Genomic DNA, 19,448 nt, shown 5'->3' on the forward strand with positions numbered 1-19,448 from the left:
CAGTGCCTAACATATTGTAGCATTCAGTAGTGTTGAATGTTGTTATGGTTATTGTTATTAATTAGATATTTTATCAGTGCTCAGTTTAAAAACTACATTTCATGTCTTGAAAAATAGCTTTGTCATTCTGCCTTTTAATTTTGATAGCCTCTAAATCATACTGCTCTTTCTTACGGATAATTCCCCAGTAATGTAGTTTAAATGATTAATCCCAAAGTGGTAAGGTACAGTTTCTGCTTGTCACTTAGGAAACCAGTTGCAGGCCTATGGCTAATTTGATCCCTTGATAGAACAATTCAGATATTGTCTTGTTCAAGAGTTTTAGGCAAAACGGTATCACTGGTTTAGACTCCGTTCCCTTCTTCCTACCTGATATTTGATCAAAGGCCATAAATAAAAAGTGATTCATGATAATCTTAGGGTTAATGGTGTACCCAAAATCCTAGAGTGCATCTTTTGTCTAAGACAAAAGACATCATTGGTTCCTAAGATCATACTTAATCTGAACCAACAACTCAAAGGTATACCAAATATTTTTTAAGAGAAAACTTTTTGATTGCATATGGCTTTATTTGGGCACTGTCCCTAACAACTTCTATCGAGCATCTACTCTTTGTGAGACATCATGCTAGGTGCCAGAGATAGAGAGAGAAAAGTTATTTGTTATTATTATTAGGAGTAATATCATTATCAGTATGTGCTCTTTGTAATGCTTCATCCCCTCTCTTAGTGTTTCCATCTATGAGAAGAGAGCTTCACCAGTGTAAAACTTCTGAAAGTTTTCCTTTATCTCACACCCTTCTATTTGGGGAGGGGAGAGAGGAGGAATAATTTAATTCGACAGGAGAATTTGGAAGGAGAAATCAATCTTGCCTATCTCAGCCTCTTCCTCTTGTCTTCTGCATTTTGGATGCTGGCTGTCCATTAGACTCATAAATGCAGCTGTGTTCCTCTATGCTAGAAGTTTTACACGGACAGTCTACACCCTCGCAGAGAGAAGCCAACTCTGCCTGCTGATGGGGTGGGTTAATCTGACTGGTGTTTAGTCTCTGGAAACTCACTTGTCTGCAGATATAAGCCACCTTTTGCAATACCATCATTATTAGTAATAAAGATGATATTCTCATTTTCCATATCCCTTACACTGCAGCCTTATTTCTCAAAAGGCTCAAGATTCAGGTAAGAAAGAGGGTGTTATTTACTGAGTTTCAGAAGACCTTAATTTTTAAAAGATAATATAGACTCCTCAGCCTTTCACCAAATAAGGAGAAATTCAACACTTACTGTAAAACAGCAATGCACTGTTACTGTGAGGGATGCAAAACAAGAGTGCCTTTATGTTTTTTGGCGTCACTTTAGGAAAATAAGATATTTATGTAAGATAAATAACTTTACAAAGCAGTGTGCAAAAGCTAAATTGTACTTTACAGTCAATAAATGTGATTATAATGCAGAAAGGAAAAGTTAACTTGTTATTGGATTAATTAAAAAAAAAGTTTTCATCAAGCATTTGGGTCCTGATTAGGGCTTTTGTGGAAATACAGAATTTAGATGGGTGGAGAATAGAGGAAATTTCCACAAAGAGTGCATGGCTTGATAAAGGGTTCAGAGGCAAAATAATAATAGCTACTATTTATTGAGCACAATCAATAGACCATTATTTACATATCTCATTTAAAATTCCTAACAGTCTTACAAGGATAGGTAATTATAATAATATACTCACTTTAGAGACTTTGAGCCTTACAGCCTTAACTGATTTGCCCAAGGTCATGCTGCTGTTAGTGATGAATTTGAACTCAGCCAGCCTGAATCCTAGAGCCAGTCCTGCTAACCCCCAGTGTTATGCCTCACAGAAAGTAGTACTAACGTGAATGACTAAATAGTAAATATTGGGAACAAGTGAGGTCTAGTGGTAAATCGTGTATGGCTTGTATGGGATACAGGCAGAGGAGTTTAAATTTGACCTTAAACTTGACTAGGATCTATTAAATGTTCTTGATTAGGAAAGTAGCATGAGAGAATAGGGTGGTGGGAAGACTGAGTTCCAATATGGGAGAATCACAATAGGTCCTCAGACCACAATCAATTTAGCAAAAATAATTGTATCACACAGTATTTCAATAAAGTGGTCTACGGACTGACCACAATGACAAAATGAATTGCCAGAGGAATGAATCCACAATTATGGCTAACTTTTATATTTCTATTTCTTACATAGTAATAGTGGCTGACATTTGTTGAGTGCCCATGATACGCCAATGATTTTTAAGTGCTTTTCATGTATTAATTTGTTTAATACTTGTGATAACCCCATGAAGTATTATTATTATTACTCCCATTTTACACATGAAGAAACTGAGGCAGAGACATATTAAGCAACTTCCCCAAGGATACACTCTTATAAATGGAGGAGATGGGATTATAAACCCAGGCATTCTGGTTCAGAGATCTGTATTCTTACCTAGCACTCTGCTGTCTCTCATAGGCTCCACTGACTCTAATTGGTACAGTTGGTGCATTTCATAACCTCTCTTAGGCATAAAGTATCTAATTATCCTAAGCCAGCATTTCCCAATGTATGACTCACAGAATGTCAACAAGTATCACTTGAAGAAAAGGGTTTTGGACAAATATGATTGGAACACGCTAGATTAAATGCAGTTAAACAGTTTACTTTACCTCAGGACTGGTCAGAGCTTTAATCCTGCCAAGCTGGGTGCCCTGTGAATTTCCACACTTTGGGAAATGCTGGTCTAAATTGATATTTTCTGTAACTTTTATTCTGAATCATCTGAGCTACTATGAAATCAGAAGACTTTAATGTTAAGGTGGTATCAACAAAAAGGCATTTCAAAAATAGTATTTAATTAATATATCTTCAAAATATCCATAACGATGAATCTTCATGGCCTCTTTATGATTTTTTGCTTATACAGGAGCTTGGCTGTTATGAGTTCAGAAATATTATACAATATCTGCAGAGCTCTACGGATTTACCAGCTCCCATCAGATAGAAGAGAAATTCATGTTAGTTCATTTGGGTTGGGAAAAGAGAGAACAGGTATGTATTCATTTTATTCTCACTCTTGGTAATAATTTAACGATTGCCTTTTGCAATGAAGCTGAACGTTTCCCACAGGTGTTATTTCATTCTCTGTCTAATTCTGGTCAAGTATTCACTCATCTTTTAAACACATTTCTCCTTTTTAACCAAAAATAATTCAGCAATTGCAGTGTTTATGGCTGTTTTATAATAGCACTGGCTATCCAGAAACCTAGCATTCTTCAATCAGTATGTCCTCCTAACTAAAATATAAGGTAATTCACAGTACTTGTCTCGCAGAACATAAACCAAGGCAAAGGAATAATTTCAGGGATGGAACAAAAGAAGACTGCAGTGGTTGATAACCATAAATAGGCCTGGTCTGGAAAGTAAATGGGTATTTTCTACTACATAAATATTATATGTATTACATATTATGCACACAGAGAGACACGAAGATATAGCCAAGGCATCGCAAGCTTCTTCCTAAATACCTAATCTATATTTTTTCTTTCAAAAGTTAAATTTAGAAAATACCCCAGGAAAACCAAAAATGCAGTCACTTACCATATCATGGTCTGAAACGGGTCCGAAACTGGTGACGAAGATGTCAGTCTTCACTTCAGTTACACGCTCTGATGAAGCAAGAAATTGGGACAGTGAATGTCTATCAACAGCCCTTATTAGATCTCACCACCACAAACTCACACCCAAATGGGAAATTTATAGGCTTTGATTAGCAATTTCTAAAATTGGTCCACTGTGTAGTCCTGATAATTTACTGCTTACACATGAAATTTCACAGTGAATATCTTTCAGTGGAAAAACGGAGCCTAAATATGCCACTTTGGGAGATAGATTTTATGGAGAGGTCAGATGATGCTTAATGAATTCTTTAAGAATGGACACACTTTCCTGAGTGATACCAAGCCATTTCATATTATAATAAGAATATGTTAGCATATGGAAATGGTTTGAGCTTAAACAGTCTTATACAGCTCGTCAGATGCTCCAGGTACTTAGGCTACTCTTGGGAAGTATACAGTGTACTGTAGTGAGCTTTATTAACTGTCTAAGGACTCAAGGGTATGTTTTATAAATGATTGCTTTCTGGCACTAAATCATAAGTTAATTATCCAAATTACTCCCTGGGAAAAAAAATCTGACAACCTATATAAGTTTCTTCAGTTTTGAGGATAAGAAGAACATATTACGGTACAGCAAAAGTTCATTTAATAGATTCCATTTCAAGCTCAATGTGATTTTATGTTATTGGTCTCTGAGGCATATATTTCAACCAGTAAAACATAGGTATTATAGTTTGGTGACAACTCAACACGGATATTTTCAAGGAAATACAGTCACTCACCAAAAAAAAAAAAAAGAGAGAGAGAAAAATGTTGCCTGTATAAAAGGAAACAGTTTGTTAAGAGGTGAAAATGAAAAAAGATGACTCCGTAATTTTCAACTTTAGCTCTGAGAAATAACAGTCCAGTATTTTAAGCAATTCATTTCATTTATCAGGACATTTGTATATTTGGTGTAGGACATTAAAAAGGTGATCCAATACATGCAATAAGAATCCTTTTGAAAATCAAAAATTTTATCCCTTAGCAATTCACTTGTAAACAGGTAATACTTTCAGTATAAATTTGGCTCAACAAATGATATAATAATTTTGAGGTGGAGAGAGTTGCCTCAATAACCAATCTAATATTTTTAGGCCATTTCCCCCCCAACAATGTGACTGGCTCCAAAATGCTTAAATGAGCCCCTGACATAATAGTTATGTGGGGTTTACTGTTTAACGCTTCAAAATAGAGGAGGTAGTTTGAGACAAAGAGAATAGAGATGTGTTTTTAGAACTCATTTCCAACCTCAGCTTTAACATCCAACATCCTGCAGCAACTGCGTCGCTTAAGAAGAGCAGCTGTCAGCAATAAGTCTCAGCTGTATTAACCACTTGCCTCTCATACCAGTCCCCCTTCTCACCCCTTCCAGCAGTCACTTCCGCAATGTACACATCTCTCTGTTGCACACTCTCTTTCCATATATATATATTTTTACAAGACTGATTCTTTTCTTTTTTTTTGTTTTTGTTTTTGTTTTGCAGTAGCAGGCCTCTCACTGTTGTGGCCTCTCCCGTTGCAGAGCACAGGCTCTGGACGCACAGGCTCAGCGGCCATGGCTCACGGGCCCAGCCGCTCCGTGGCATGTGGGATCTTCCCGGACCGGAGCACGAACCCATGTCGCCTGCATTGGCAGGCGGACTCTCAACCACTGTGCCACCAGGGAAGCCCTGATTCTTTTCTTAGTTTAAATATCTGCTATTTCTTATGACTCCATCAAGAGCTCATACTTTATTAGAATGTCAGGAATGACTTTCAATTAAAAACCATAATGAAAAGAAAATATATGCTATCTAGTCACAAAAGCTAGAATCTATCTTATTAATTGAGCTCACTTTCATCTTCCTCTTTCAAGATTTCCCCTTCTAGATCAAGCAAAAAACCTCATTTTGTTCCCAAGTTTGAGTTTTGGTTCTCTCCAGATTATAAACTATAAGATTTATGGTGAATATCTTACAGATTTGAGTGACACTTATGGAATTAAAATTATATCCTTTCTTTCATTTTTATTTTTATGGCAGAGATCTGTCATTAAATGCATAATCATTTGGGAAATATATACGAATCTCAGTTTGCACACTTGCAAGTGCTTGGTGGTGTGGGATGGTTCTCTTGGACTCCTTTATCACTTTTATCCATTTCGGGGGTGTGAGGAGGGTATAATTTCTACAATTTAAGGTAACTCCCCAAGGTAGCTAGCTTTACACAACTTGGCTTACCAGATGTTTTAGGGGCAACCAATGTTTTCTTTTTTTTTTTTTAATGCTGGAGAGGGTGTGAAGAAAAGGGGACCCTCCTACACTGTTGGTGGGAATGTAAATTGGTACAGCCACTATGGAGAACAGTATGGAGGTTCCTTAAAAAACTAAAAATAGAGCTACCATATGATCCAGCAGAGAAGTCCATAATTCAAAAATGCACCCCAATGTTCATAGCAGCACTATTTACAATAGCCAGGACATGGAAGCAACATAAATGTCCATCGATAGAGGAATGGGTAAAGAAGATGTGGTACATATATACAATGGAATATTACACAGCCATGAAAAGAATGAAATAATGCCATTTGCAGCAACATGGATGGACCTACAGATTGTCATACTGAGTGAAGTAAGTCAGACAGAAAAAGACAAATACCATATATCACTTATATGTGGGATCTAAAAAATAGGATTCAAACAAACTTATTTACAAAACAGAAATAGAGTTACAGATGTAGAAAACAAACTTATGGTTACCAGGGGGTAAGGTGGGGGAGGGATAAGTTGGGAGATTGTGATTGACACATACACACCACAAATCTGTTTTATCTAGCATGATAAAATGGTCTGAAGAAGTGAGCTATCCACTTGCCAAATATATGGACTATTTCCCTCTGCTGATTTTAGATTGTTAGCAGATGATTCCATCTTCAACTTGGGGGGGCGGGTAAGATAATCAGAAGAGAACACTCACTTTCTATATTTTCCCTTCTAATATATTTCCCTTGTCACACACCCAAACAGTTTTCTTTGATTTGTCATCAGCTGTTAGTAAGTATGCAGTGGAGCAAGAAGTTTCCATTGCTGTAAAACTCTGCTTATTATGTATGCCTCCGAAAGATTTGTCTTGCACATTAGTATGCTAATGTCTCTAAGAAACCATGTTTTAAATAAAAACCTGGTCAACACCATCTACCTCTGTGTTTCCCAAACTTACTTGGGAATGCTACTCTAAAACATTACAAAAGCTTTAGGGTAAGCATGAGGCCCATATAACATATTATGTTGTTTATAAAAATTTTTTAAAGTTCATAGTATAAGTTTAAAAACTTCAGAAAAATATTTTAAGAAATTTAAATTCCCTGGAATACCACCATCCACATAAATCCACTGTTAATATCTTGATGTATTCCCTTACATACTTTTTTCTATTCAAATATACACGTAATGATTATCCTCAAACCACATTCTCACTCAGTTGAGTACCATCTCAGAGACAAGGAATAGGATCCTTTGACCAAAGTGTGTCTTTCACTCCAGCTCACCAGGGAGTCCGTGAGTGGCATGTGAAGTCATTCTGCTTTAAGATAGAAAGTTTATAATCTGGAGTGCAAAGGTTCAAGACAGAGGGTTGTTGTGAATCAACTTCAGCCAAACTGTAAATAGAGGCATGGTTAACTTGCTTTTTTGACAAAGAAATGGTGGTTTGTAATCAAGTGCTCTTCAGGTGTACCAGGCTTAAATGGAAGATGAGCTCATACCTACGTGCTTTGGCTGAGAGCTAGGGCAACTGCTGAGGAACCTTATTTTTTCCCAATTCTAGAAAAACTTTGTCATCCCCCCCTCAACATGAAATCCCTGTTGTAGGGGGAGATATATATATATATATATATATATATATATATATATATATATATATATATATATATATAATATACATATATAATTTATTATTTAAGGAACATTGAAACAGAATTTAAATCACATGCTCTAATACTAGACTTTATTGACAGCGTTAGACTCTAAAGTGTTATTAGAAATACCTATAAAGTACTCAAGGCCTTTCTACGGGTCACATGAGGAAAAGTCAAAATATGTTTTTGCTTTGATATATTCTATTTAAGAGCATACAGCATGAGTCAGGAACTTCTGATGAAGTTCAGCTAGGAAGATTATACACCTAGCCAAAGTTAAACATGAATGAACCTCTTAGGTAATGAGGAAATTGTATGCAAGTGGAAATCAATTAAAATAACTCAGTTGGAAGAAATGTTCAGAGAGTAGATAATTCAGCAAATAATTTTTTTCAATCAAATACTTTCATCACAATAATCCTTCTCTGTCCAATGTAAAAAAATCAACAGATTCTTTCAAATTAGTATAACTGAATACACATGTTCAAGTTTTCAAAGGATAAAGATAGAATGGAATTATATAAAATGAGATTATGATGATGATGGTTGTTATTGCAGTGACTAAGAATATCTTAATATAGTACATCAATGTAAATGAAGTTTATGATGATAAATTAATTAAAATCAGTCTTTAAACAAGCACACTCTTCAAAGATATGTTTTACATACAACATATATATATATTTATAAACACATATGAGCACACACACATATATGTACACAAACACACACATATATGTATACACATATATATACACACTATATTATATCCTTCTATAACAGCTAGACAGCAGTAAATCTGTTTTTTACTGGGGATTTCCTACAATGTTGATATCCTGCTGATAAGTTTTGAAGTAACAGATGTTTTGAAGTGATAATTCAAAAAGATGATTAGTGCTTGAGGCAGAAATGAGAAAAGCAGTGCAGTATAGTGAGTAATAAGCACATTGGATTAAGAGTCAAAACACTTGGATTTTAACTCTGATTTTCCTAGAGAACAAGCTGTGTGACTTTAGGTACAATCCTTTAATGTCCCTGAGACTGTTTTATCACTTCTTTAATGAAGAAATAATACCCGCACAGTCAACTCCATTGCATTAGAGTGAGGGTCAAATATGATTTTAATGCCAAAAACACTTTGAGATGTATTTACTGGGTACATTAATTTAGTCAACAAATGTTTACTGAGCATTTTCTATGTGCCAGGAAGGCACTGTTCTAGGTAATAGTAATATCGATACATTGATGAGCAAAAGTGCAATTGCTCCTTTTCTTCTGTAGCATATCTCACAATCTTAGGTAAAACATATTTTAGGTAAATAGGTTAGAAACATAGATAGATAGGTAGGTAGGTAGATAGATAGGAAGAATTACATACGTAGTTGTGTACGAACACATATGCACAAATTATACTAGTTAATGTCAGATCATTATAAATGTTCTGAAAGAGTGTCTTTGAAGAGATGACATTTGAACTGCAACCTAAAAGGTGAGAAAAATTCAAGGATGAACAGAGACAGGGAAAGGCATTTCAGGGAGAAGAAAGAATAAGGTGAAGAACTGAGGTGAGAATAGATGCGCTTGACTTAAGAAACAGAAAGTCCAGTACATCTGGAGCTTGGTGAAGCTGATGATCACGGTACAAGATGACACTCTAGAGGAAAGAGCTGTTTACTAATAATTTGGCCGTTATAACTTTAGCAAAATCCCAGTGGCTACACTTTATCTTAGGAAATGCTTGGCAAGATGATTTATATACAATAGGAAAAGGTGGAAGCAGAAAGTTTCTAAATATGCTAGAACATTCCTCTGGGCATCTCAGTTGGATTCATTAGATGAGCTGGCTTCATGAGCTGACTGGATTTCTCAGCCAGTAAAAGTTAAAAGGTGTTCTCTGTTCATTTTAACAATTCCTCTTGGGTTTTTGGTAACTGCTTTTTCTCTAAAATTCCTAAAGAGCTTCTTATAGAAGCAGCTGACCTTTGTTCTAATGCAATAAGTCTTTGGGTAATGAAGTGAAGGAATGTTACTTGCAGTTTAAGAAGACAGCTGATGTGTGAAGAGTGGATTTTAAGAGTGACTGTAATTTTAAAAATAATGGAAGAGGGAATCAATAGTGAAGAATTGTAGGTGGTGTTTCCTTAGGAATCCCTATTACAACAATTTATTTAATATGGCATTGGCCCTGTTTTCACTGGAAATGCTGTCTATTGAGGAACTCAGAATAATATTCACTGGGCCCAGTTCTGTATACTCATAACTTAATGAAGGAGGTTTATTGCCTCCTTCAAGCTACTTTGCTTCTATTAATTCACAGAGGCAGTCACTATATGGAGAATGAATTGGCTAACATTAGTCATCATAATAAAGTATTTCTTAAACCCCACTTTGAAATGGTCCTGTTTGGAAATTGAAAGTATCCTGAGCTTCCTACATAACCATCAATTTATACTCCTGGATTGGACAATGTTTCAGCTCCCCGCCAATCTGCCTGGGGCAACATGTTTGCTCCTTGTCCTTCACTTCCAGTCCCTTAATTCTTTAGAATAGTTGGCAATTTTCCCCTCCCTGATAACGTAGAGCAACTTAATGTTGGTGATATTCAGCTACTAAACCTGGATATGGGGTAGAAAATCACATTTCGAGGTGCCTAACCAATACCTGGTCCTTTGTGTTTTCAGATTCCAAGAACTCAGATGATACAAGAATCTCCCAGGGAAAAAAAGGTAAAGTTTATTACCGGAGACATTTATTTCTTCTCGACTGAGAATTTGCCTCCTTCCCTCCTTATATCATGGCATTTTCTATTGGGAGAGAGCAAAGCTGTAGAGAAGAATGTGATTGCTGTGTTGGAGGAATAGGTTTCTTTTGGTCTGTAGAAGTCTTGATCAAAATTGCCTAACCTGCAGTAGCTTTGAGGTATCCTACTTTCTGTTCCTATTATTGAATTTTAATTATATGAGAATAATAATATAATATCATTATATATTATATATATTATGGAGGGATATGGCGTCCACTTAGGACTTGGTTTTAAGTTCTTCAAAATGGCAGAGTCCATGACTATTAACAGTAAGATTCTTACTTCAGAAACACTACAAACACTATTTTTCAAATAAAGAACTCAAGTTCAGGCTGCAAAAAAAAATCATATACAGAAAAAAAATATGTATATTTTCTAATATTTCACATTGGTTCTAGAATCAAGATAGGAAATGGAAACTATATAAAAAGTCCAAAAGTAACTGCACAAAATATAAACTGCAGCTGTTTACTAATAATTTGGCCGTTATAACTTTAGCAAAATCCCAGTGGCTACATTTTATCTTAGGAAATGCTTGGCAAGATGATTTATATACAATAGGAAAAGGTGGAAGCAGAAAGTTTCTAAATATGCTAGAACATTCCTCTGGGCATCTCAGTTGGATTCATTAGATGAGCTGGCTTCATGAGCTGACTGGATTTCTCAGCCAGTAAAAGTTAAAAGGTGTTCTCTGTTCATTTTAACAATTCCCCTTGGGTTTTTGGTAACTGCTTTTTCTCTAAAATTCAACTGAATTATAGAATGTCTAGATATAGTATTTCAGTGTAAATAGATTGCATTATGCCAAAGTCTGAGCATCTGTTCCACACCTTGCATTAAAAGCATCAGATACACCTATAGAAAATTCAAAAAGAATTCCAGAGTAGAATTTCAAAAGCTGATACGAAAAGCCACTATCTGGTAAAGAAAATGTAACAACAACAATAAAAAAATATTGGATAAATCTAACCTTTTTTAAATTTGTGGGGGGTATTGTCAGTAATTTAGAATCTTTTTATTTTATTGAAGGTGAACACATTGTGACACGGATATCTTGCCCTCTAAATTTTAGAAATTCTGGCTTTTTAATATAAATACAAAATGTGTGTTTTAAGTTAGGTGAACATGAATAAAATGGTTGCCTCTGATCTCAACATCACACAGGATACAAAAACATAATAAAAGATCACATGAATATCAGATATCATCTTGAGATAGAACAAAGTCTAGTCACCTAAAGTTTAGAGTTGCACAAAATTTCACAAGTTAATCTGATTTTTTTCTCCAGAACACTCTTAGTTTCCCACCTTTACTTATTTTGACCTAAAGAAACATAACCCAATATCCCAAGCTAATTCCCCAAGGAGCCCGTACCACCTTGCCAGTAGCACTCATATCCAACCCAGTCTCCTTGCCTTGTTGGAGATGCTTATATCTTAAAGCTAAGATCTCTGGCAATAATAGGACTAAATGAAGTCTAAAAGGTCTCATACAGGCGTAAAAAATCAAAAATTGGGAAAATTAAGAAGATAAGGAGTAAGTCTGCTTTGAAGCATAGATTGTTTGTTAAATAGTATGTCGTGCTAAAATACCTTGAGGGAAAAATCCCAGCTACATTCCAGTCACAAATACTCACCTGACAGCTTCAATTAAGTAAAATCTAAAACAAACAAAAAAATTCCCCCAAATTCTATAACACTTATAGGAAAAAGAAGAAAATCTTAACTAAATGTGTTAAGCATATAGTAGAAATAAAGCCCATTCTCTACCTCCATTCCTACCTATCTATTTACTTATTTACTTCTCCCCCCATCAATCTGGGTTTGTCACATGATGAGTACACACGTGTACTCTTTCAAAAGAAAGAGAGATGTAGCCTGTATATATGGTGTGGCAGAAAGGAAGGGAAAGCTGTCACTGGAAGGGCATTACTTCTTAAAAATCTGAAAACTTTCTTCAGAATGTAGTTTTGGATCTATGTTTCTGGATTGTTCTTACTCCCTCTCCCAGAGTGCAGGGAAAGCCAAAATGATGGTGGCTGAAATTTTGCCCAGATAGGTGTAATTCAGGGGGAGCATCATTTAATTTTTTCGAAAGTTGGAGAAAATTCAGGCTTCTTTCGTTTCTTAGATTCAGAGTCAATAAGGAGAAACCTTGAGGAAATGGATTTTCTCAGAAGGTGATTGGTTTGGTCTTGATTTAAGGCAAAAAGAGGAATCTTGATTAACCAAGGAACACCTGAGCCTACCCATCCTCCTACCACACATGCCTTTTCCATTTTCTCTAAGTTGCTCTCCTTCGCCTTCTCCAACCCTCTCACTTTTCTCTGTTCTTTCTCCTTATTTTCAGTACCCTCTTTTGCTCTCCTTTCTTCTGTAACCTTTTCTTTCTTCTCTTGACATTTTTTTTTTTTTCTGGATTTTACCTCCTCCCCTCCCTCAACCATTTTATTCTTCTCTAGTGACCATGCTTTAGGCAAGAGCTTTTCAAAAACATTCTTCAGGGCTTCCCTGGTGGAGCACTGGTTGAGAGTCCGCCTGCCGATGCAGGGGTCACGGGTTCGTGCCCCGGTCCGGGAAGATCCCACATGCCGCGGAGCGGCTGGGGCCGTGAGCGTGGCCGCTGAGCCTGCGCGTCCGGAGCCTCTGCTCCGCAACGGGAGAGGCCACAACAGTGAGAGGCTCGCGTACAGCAAAAAAAAAACCACAACACATTCTTCAGGCCCTGATTGCAAGGAAGAACCAGCCCTCCACATCTTGTCCTCAAAGAAAGAGCTATTAAATGAGAATGAATCCAACAATCACTGACAGTTTCGATTTGTATTTTCTGACTACTGACTATTTCAATTCAAGTCTATTTAAAGCTTTCTTCATTAATTTTATACTTAAAATATGAACTTGCCAACATATTTTTCTCTTTACATCCTTGAATAGAGTATATTATTAGAATTCCACACAGTCTATGCTTTTTAGTTCTTTTATTTTATTTAAAAAGATATGTGTCTTCCAGAATATCTCTAGGTTGCCCTTTTCTTTCTACTTTCTCAGGATTGCTCTTAACCCTGAAAAGATAGCCTTTTGAAATAGTGTTAACAATATCTGCAACTGATTCCTATCATCTGGATGAACCATGTTATATATCTGTTTTCTTAGTTATTGGATCCAGGGTGTACATCTCCAAAGAATAATGTTACACTTTTGGATTCTGTGTGTGTTTCTGAAAAACAGGTCATGATGAATCTGCATGTACAAGAGTTTCTTACATTAGTCTCAAGTCTTAGCTTATCACATTTCTATATTTTCTCAAGACATTCAGAACAAAATATCCCTGCCTTCTGCACAATGTTGTTATTTTTATAAAACCAGACTTTTATCATAATAAAGAAGAGGGTGGGCTCCTATCTCTTGCGAGAGAAGATTATCCCAGCTGTGATCATGAACCTACTAAGAGGAAATTTTTACCGCCTTATAAGCTAATGATAATCTTTCAAGTATTGCCTCTACATAGTTTTTACATCTGAAAGGAAATGGATCATGTAAAAAAATCCATTTTTATAATGGGAGAGCTACTGGAAGGCATGTCATACTTAGCTTACCAGAAATCTATGATAAAGAAATAAAATTAAATAATTTTGCAGAAATATATATATTAGATAATTTCAATTTATAGCATCCAAAAATCATGGTGTTAACATTTTTCTCTATTCTGTAGCTGATTATGTTTCATAAAATATCTAAAATCTGTGTTTAATATTTAAGATGTTTTCTGAAGACAGATAAACATTCTCAAAATGTACTTAAACATGTTAAGATGTTTTCTAAAGACAGATAAACATTCTCAAAATGTATTTAAACATGTTAATGATTATGCAGATATATGTAGTAAACACATGCTATATATGTAATAAACACATGCCATTATATCCCTTAAGACTGAAAAAGCATGACAAAAAAATGACAAAAATTTAGTTAGTATTAAAGTTTTTTCATAAATCTCAAATCCATCAGATTTAATTGCAGTATGCTCCAGAATGATAGATAAAATAGAAATAGAGGAAACTATTTGGGCTACTTTTTAGTTTGTTTTCATGTCTATCATAATCTCAAAATCACTGTTTCCAGAAATCATAAATATCAGAAAAATCATCTTTAGCAAAAATTAAAGCATATCCATTCTTTTTGATTTTCCTGAGCCCTTGAATTCTCTATTACTGTAGCATATTATATCCATTTCAATTAAAAAGAATATATCTTGTCTATATTTAGCCAACTACTATTTCTTTTCTTTAAATATCTATTTTTGTTATTTTGAGGGGATTAAGTAGGTAATAAAGTAGATTCCACCAAAACTGCAGCCTGAATTAATGTAGTTGTTTCTGTTAATAAATCCACCATTATCTTGAGTCTTGAAAATTAGCTTTTTGACCCATTCTTAGTCTATATTATACATCCTCAAGGTCTGTGGCTCTGCAAGACTTAGGTATGCATATGAGGAGTAGGTGAAATGCTTCCTGCTTATACTATATTTGATTAAAGAGTTATTACACATAATTAAATGTAAATGAGCAGTCATGGGCTTGTTATTTGTACTCCAAATAACAATATGACCAAACAGCTGATTATTAAAGAAGGGGTGTGTGTGTGTGTATGTGTAAAATTGTTTAACAAACTGAAAACTATGCACAGAACTTATAGAGGATACTCACATTCACAAGGTAAAGTATTAAATGGGATTTCCTAAACTAGAATGAAGATAAGATTTTCTAGATGTGTTATAATATTCTGCTGATTTTCTAAGGAGATATCATGCAGAAGGAAGAATAAGAAGTAAAGAAATCAGATGCATGCCCATTAGTACTTTAAAAGTCTTCTTTTTAAAAGTTATTGTCACTGTCCTGAATTTCTTCTTTTTGTACATTCCTCCCCCACCTGCAGTCTTTGTAATTTATTTCAAATTTTATGAACCAAGAACAATTTTCCTGAAACCACTCCAGAGGTTTAGATATACACAGACCTTATATTAATACATCACATACACATTTATGCACTCCATTTTGTGACCAATGCATTTTGTTCCTTAATATTTTTTCAAAGAACTTAGTAAAAGGAAACTAAGTGGAGTACAAACCTGGAGGAATTTGTATAGTGTGTCCTAGAACGAATGCTTGAGATTGATAGGAAAGGACACCTGGTAAGACCTTTGACATATATCCGAGTCATGTCTTCGATAAAGGAGTTTTCCTTAAACCTCTGAGACACTAATGACATTTGGCAGCCTCAAAACAGACCTATGATCCATATCTGTGTCATTACACTGCCCAGAGTATTAACAGGAAGACTAAATCCATGTTACCATTGTGTTTTAAAATCAAAAATTGAATTCTTAACCTTCTTATTCTTTGCATAACTTTGCTGTCTAGATGAAGAGGAGTTGAATTTCTTAATATTGTCATTGCACTGTAATTTAAATATTGCTATTAAATAGTTTCAACAAATGCTCTGGAGAGAGTGCAGCATAAGTTATAGTTGGGAGTCATAGATTCTCTCCTTGGTTTCCTATGTGACTTTGAACAATAATTTATTTCCTTGCTTCACTCATTTTACTCTGAGATCAATATTTTGTTTTGGCTTCATTAGTCTTTGTTTAACTAAATAAGATAGGTTGATTATCTTACTCAAGGACTGTTTAAATAAGTGTGTAATCCCTTGCACTATTTACTCTTATTGTTATAAATACTGTATTATTAAGTGCTAACTTCTTCCTGAGTAGAAATTCATTAGTAAAACCAATGAACTGGTATACAAAAAAAAAAACCAAAACATTTTAACTATAGAAAATTAGGGTTTAAGTTTAAATTCACAGTCAAAACAAAACACACACTATCATCTATCTCATTCACCTTTTATCCTAGAGGTGGGGGTAATCTAACACAAAATAGTGGATCAATATGTAATATTCCCAAATAAATGTTTAGAGCAATAGATTCAGAGGTACTCTACTTGAATTCAATGCAAACATAGCTATGCCTAATGAAACAGAGATGCAGTATTTGAGCTGGAAGAGATGATATTACCCCCCTTTTCCCCTTGTAAAATCAAATCATACATGGAAAAGATTGATTGTCAAGTAAATGTAACATTTCTTTCATGACATTATGAGAAGTTTGAATCTGCCTTCTACTATGTATGGGTATGTACATGGGATGACCGTGGAAAATTGAATTAATATTGAGCAATATACTAAAAATAGGATGTCATTACACTACGTGCTTCCATTCTTATTACTTTAACATGGAGAGGGAAGCAATACTTTAATAGTAAATGTTTAATATTGTTCTATAAAATAAAAACACGATAATGCTACCCACCTCCCAATCCTGGTCTCAGGCGATTGTCATAACCATCTAGGAGTCGGTCCAAAATCCTAGTGAAGACAGTGGTGTTGTCTTTAAGTTCATCTTGTAATGAGGGTTGTCCATAGCTGAAAAAAATGTAAAGGGAGGCAATATCTAAATTATACATTTCTACTAAAACCTTTTTCCAAATAAAACCTTCTGCAATTTTCCAACTTCCTTTCTATTGAATCTTAATTTGAAAATTTCTTCTGGTAAAGTAAAAAAATGTCATAGTTTAATTCTTACCATTTTCTCATATTTGTTCTCATAGATGATATGCTCTTTATTCTAATATTTCTAACTATGGAAGGAAAATTACAGGAAATGAGTTGTGTCTTTACATTTATAATTCTCAGCATGTATACAATGTTGTAATGAATGTTTTCTCTGGGCAAGCAAGAACATTAATGCACTTTAGTAAAAAACCTAGATCTGGGAAACTTCTTCCCAAATTAAAAAAAATGTATTTCTGAGCTACCAAAGTACGTAATAGCTTTGTTTTCATTTAATTTAACATGTAGCATAATCCTAAGATTTCACCTACCAACAACCGTCCCTTTATCCACTTCATATATATCTATGTTTTGTGTTTTTGTTGTTCTTTCTGGTATTTAGATGAGAAAAATAGATAAAACTTGTTTCTTAGGATAATTACATGTTCACATCAGTGTGTAATTTCCATTCTTCTTAAGGTTTATGAACCAATTTTTATAATTTGTCTATTCAAACCTCTAACTAATTGAATTTTGTAATTTCTGGTCTTAGAAGTAAAAGATAGCTTGGAAAAGATATGGCCCAGTATTCTTAATTTATGGTTTTACTAAACTAATGCAGGATTAGCGTTTTAAGAAAACACAGCCATTTGTAGAGTTTGAACTAGAATCCAGCTTTCTTTAACTTTTAGTCTAAAACTTTATTTTCATTCTTCTATATCAGAGTAATTGTATTTAAGTCTTTCTATGTGAAGGTCTAGTTTTTATCCCTTACCAGTCGTTACTAGTCTTTGAATTTTGACCACGTAATGACTGCAGTTCACATATTATGTATTTATTACATCAATCACATTACTATCTATGCTCCTTGAATCATATTTTATGTAATGATTAGAATGACACCTCCAAAATCCTTTGAGAGAAGAGTATTCTATGTTAGGAGGGATCACACTTACTGATATATTTCAATGATAGCTCTGACCTTGAGCAAAAAGAAAAAAAAAAAAGAATATAGAGTGTGAACTAAAAAACGGACACAAAAATATCACTTTCAATTTAATATGCTTTTGGCATCTCTCTTGTGTGTTTATATTACTGATCAATCTAAGAAAAATAATAACATTTGAAACCAGGGTTCACTGATTTGACAGAAGCAAGAAATATAATCAAAGTATCAATTCAAAAACAAACACTATTATTTGGATAATAATGTTATACTGGCAAAATGTAAAACTTTTCTGATAAAATTTTAATTTAATAAGCTATTATAACTAAAAGTTATTCATGATATGAAATATATGAAATGTACCTCTATGAAACAGTTCTCCATTCTCCTAAATTCAACATTAATACTGTGCAGATTGAGGGTTTACTCTCCTTTGGCAGAATTAAAGATCTTACTAGTTTTTGAAATCAAATTTTCAACGAGCGCTGTGTCTTCCAGGATGTCTTGCTAGCAGATGACAGCAGTAAAGCAAAAATAGTTTTCTGAATACAATTATTTATAAAAACTCATTGTCACAAAACCTACTGCCATGCATGCATCTTTCAAGGATACTGGAAGGTCGTCTTGATAAAGGTGGAAAAGAAATACTAACACACTTTGAGTTGTGACGAGAGCCTGACCAAGTAGTCTAAGGAAGAATCACTAAAATAAGAAGGGAGAAAAAGGTGAGATGGGGTGATATGACAGAGCAAATTAGATTGTTAATATGATTCCCAAAATATGGGGTGATCTACTACCTATACCTGCATTCTCTTTGTTTTCATAGCTTATGTCAAATTCAGGAAATGCTTTTTTTCCCCTGGTTTTATTTTATAAATGTTGTACTCACCAATTGTTTGCATTGGAGTACAAATGCCAAAAGAGACTTTTCCCTCCCTCCCAGAGAACCCGTTCTGCTCTGCCAATTGGAATGACAGTCTTTCTTTTATGTGCTTTTCTTAATCAGGTTATGCTTCATTTTTAATTCTAATTTACTATGTAATTGTCAGACAATGACCCTAGGATAAAGATCAAGATTATTTATTTGCTATTAAATACTCATGCCAATGTAATGTTTCCTAAACTGAATATATAATTTGTAGAGAAATGTCAGTTACAGTACGTGATTTTGATTCCATATGAACCACTATATAATAAAACATTGTGCACTAACTCCATCTACAGGTCATTACAATAGCAACACTTCATACAATTTTTCAAGAGCGGTGAAGAACATTTAACTCCTCAGATTAAGAGTATCTGGCAATAATGCACTTTCTGTTCATCTGGCGGTCATTATTTATCATATACAATAACAAACAATAAAAATAGACAACTTCTCAATTTAAAAAATCCTCCTTAGTCCTTATCTTTCCAGTCTATTCCATCTCTCTGCCTTAACTCATAAGGGTTCACTTTTCATTACATTATGGAGAATCTTAGATTTTTGTAATATGTCTAAGACTTTCTTTGGGGCCACAGGA

General features: G+C 34.5%; 1 protein-coding gene across 2 annotated transcripts in view; it reads right to left on the reverse strand.

Moving 5' to 3' along the window:
* GABRA1 (gamma-aminobutyric acid type A receptor subunit alpha1) overlaps window positions 1-19,448 on the reverse strand; it is a 61,023-nt gene that overhangs the window by 37,724 nt on the left and 3,851 nt on the right. For both annotated transcript variants that reach the window (XM_032627128.1, XM_032627127.1), the window contains 2 exons: window positions 16,741-16,853; window positions 3,614-3,681 (listed from right to left, as the gene is read on the reverse strand). In XM_032627128.1, coding sequence (XP_032483019.1) covers window positions 3,614-3,681; window positions 16,741-16,853 — 181 coding nt within the window. The remainder of the gene's footprint in view (window positions 1-3,613; window positions 3,682-16,740; window positions 16,854-19,448) is intronic.

Source organism: Phocoena sinus, chromosome 3 (assembly GCF_008692025.1).
Source record: "Phocoena sinus isolate mPhoSin1 chromosome 3, mPhoSin1.pri, whole genome shotgun sequence".
Lineage (NCBI taxonomy): Eukaryota > Metazoa > Chordata > Mammalia > Artiodactyla > Phocoenidae > Phocoena > Phocoena sinus.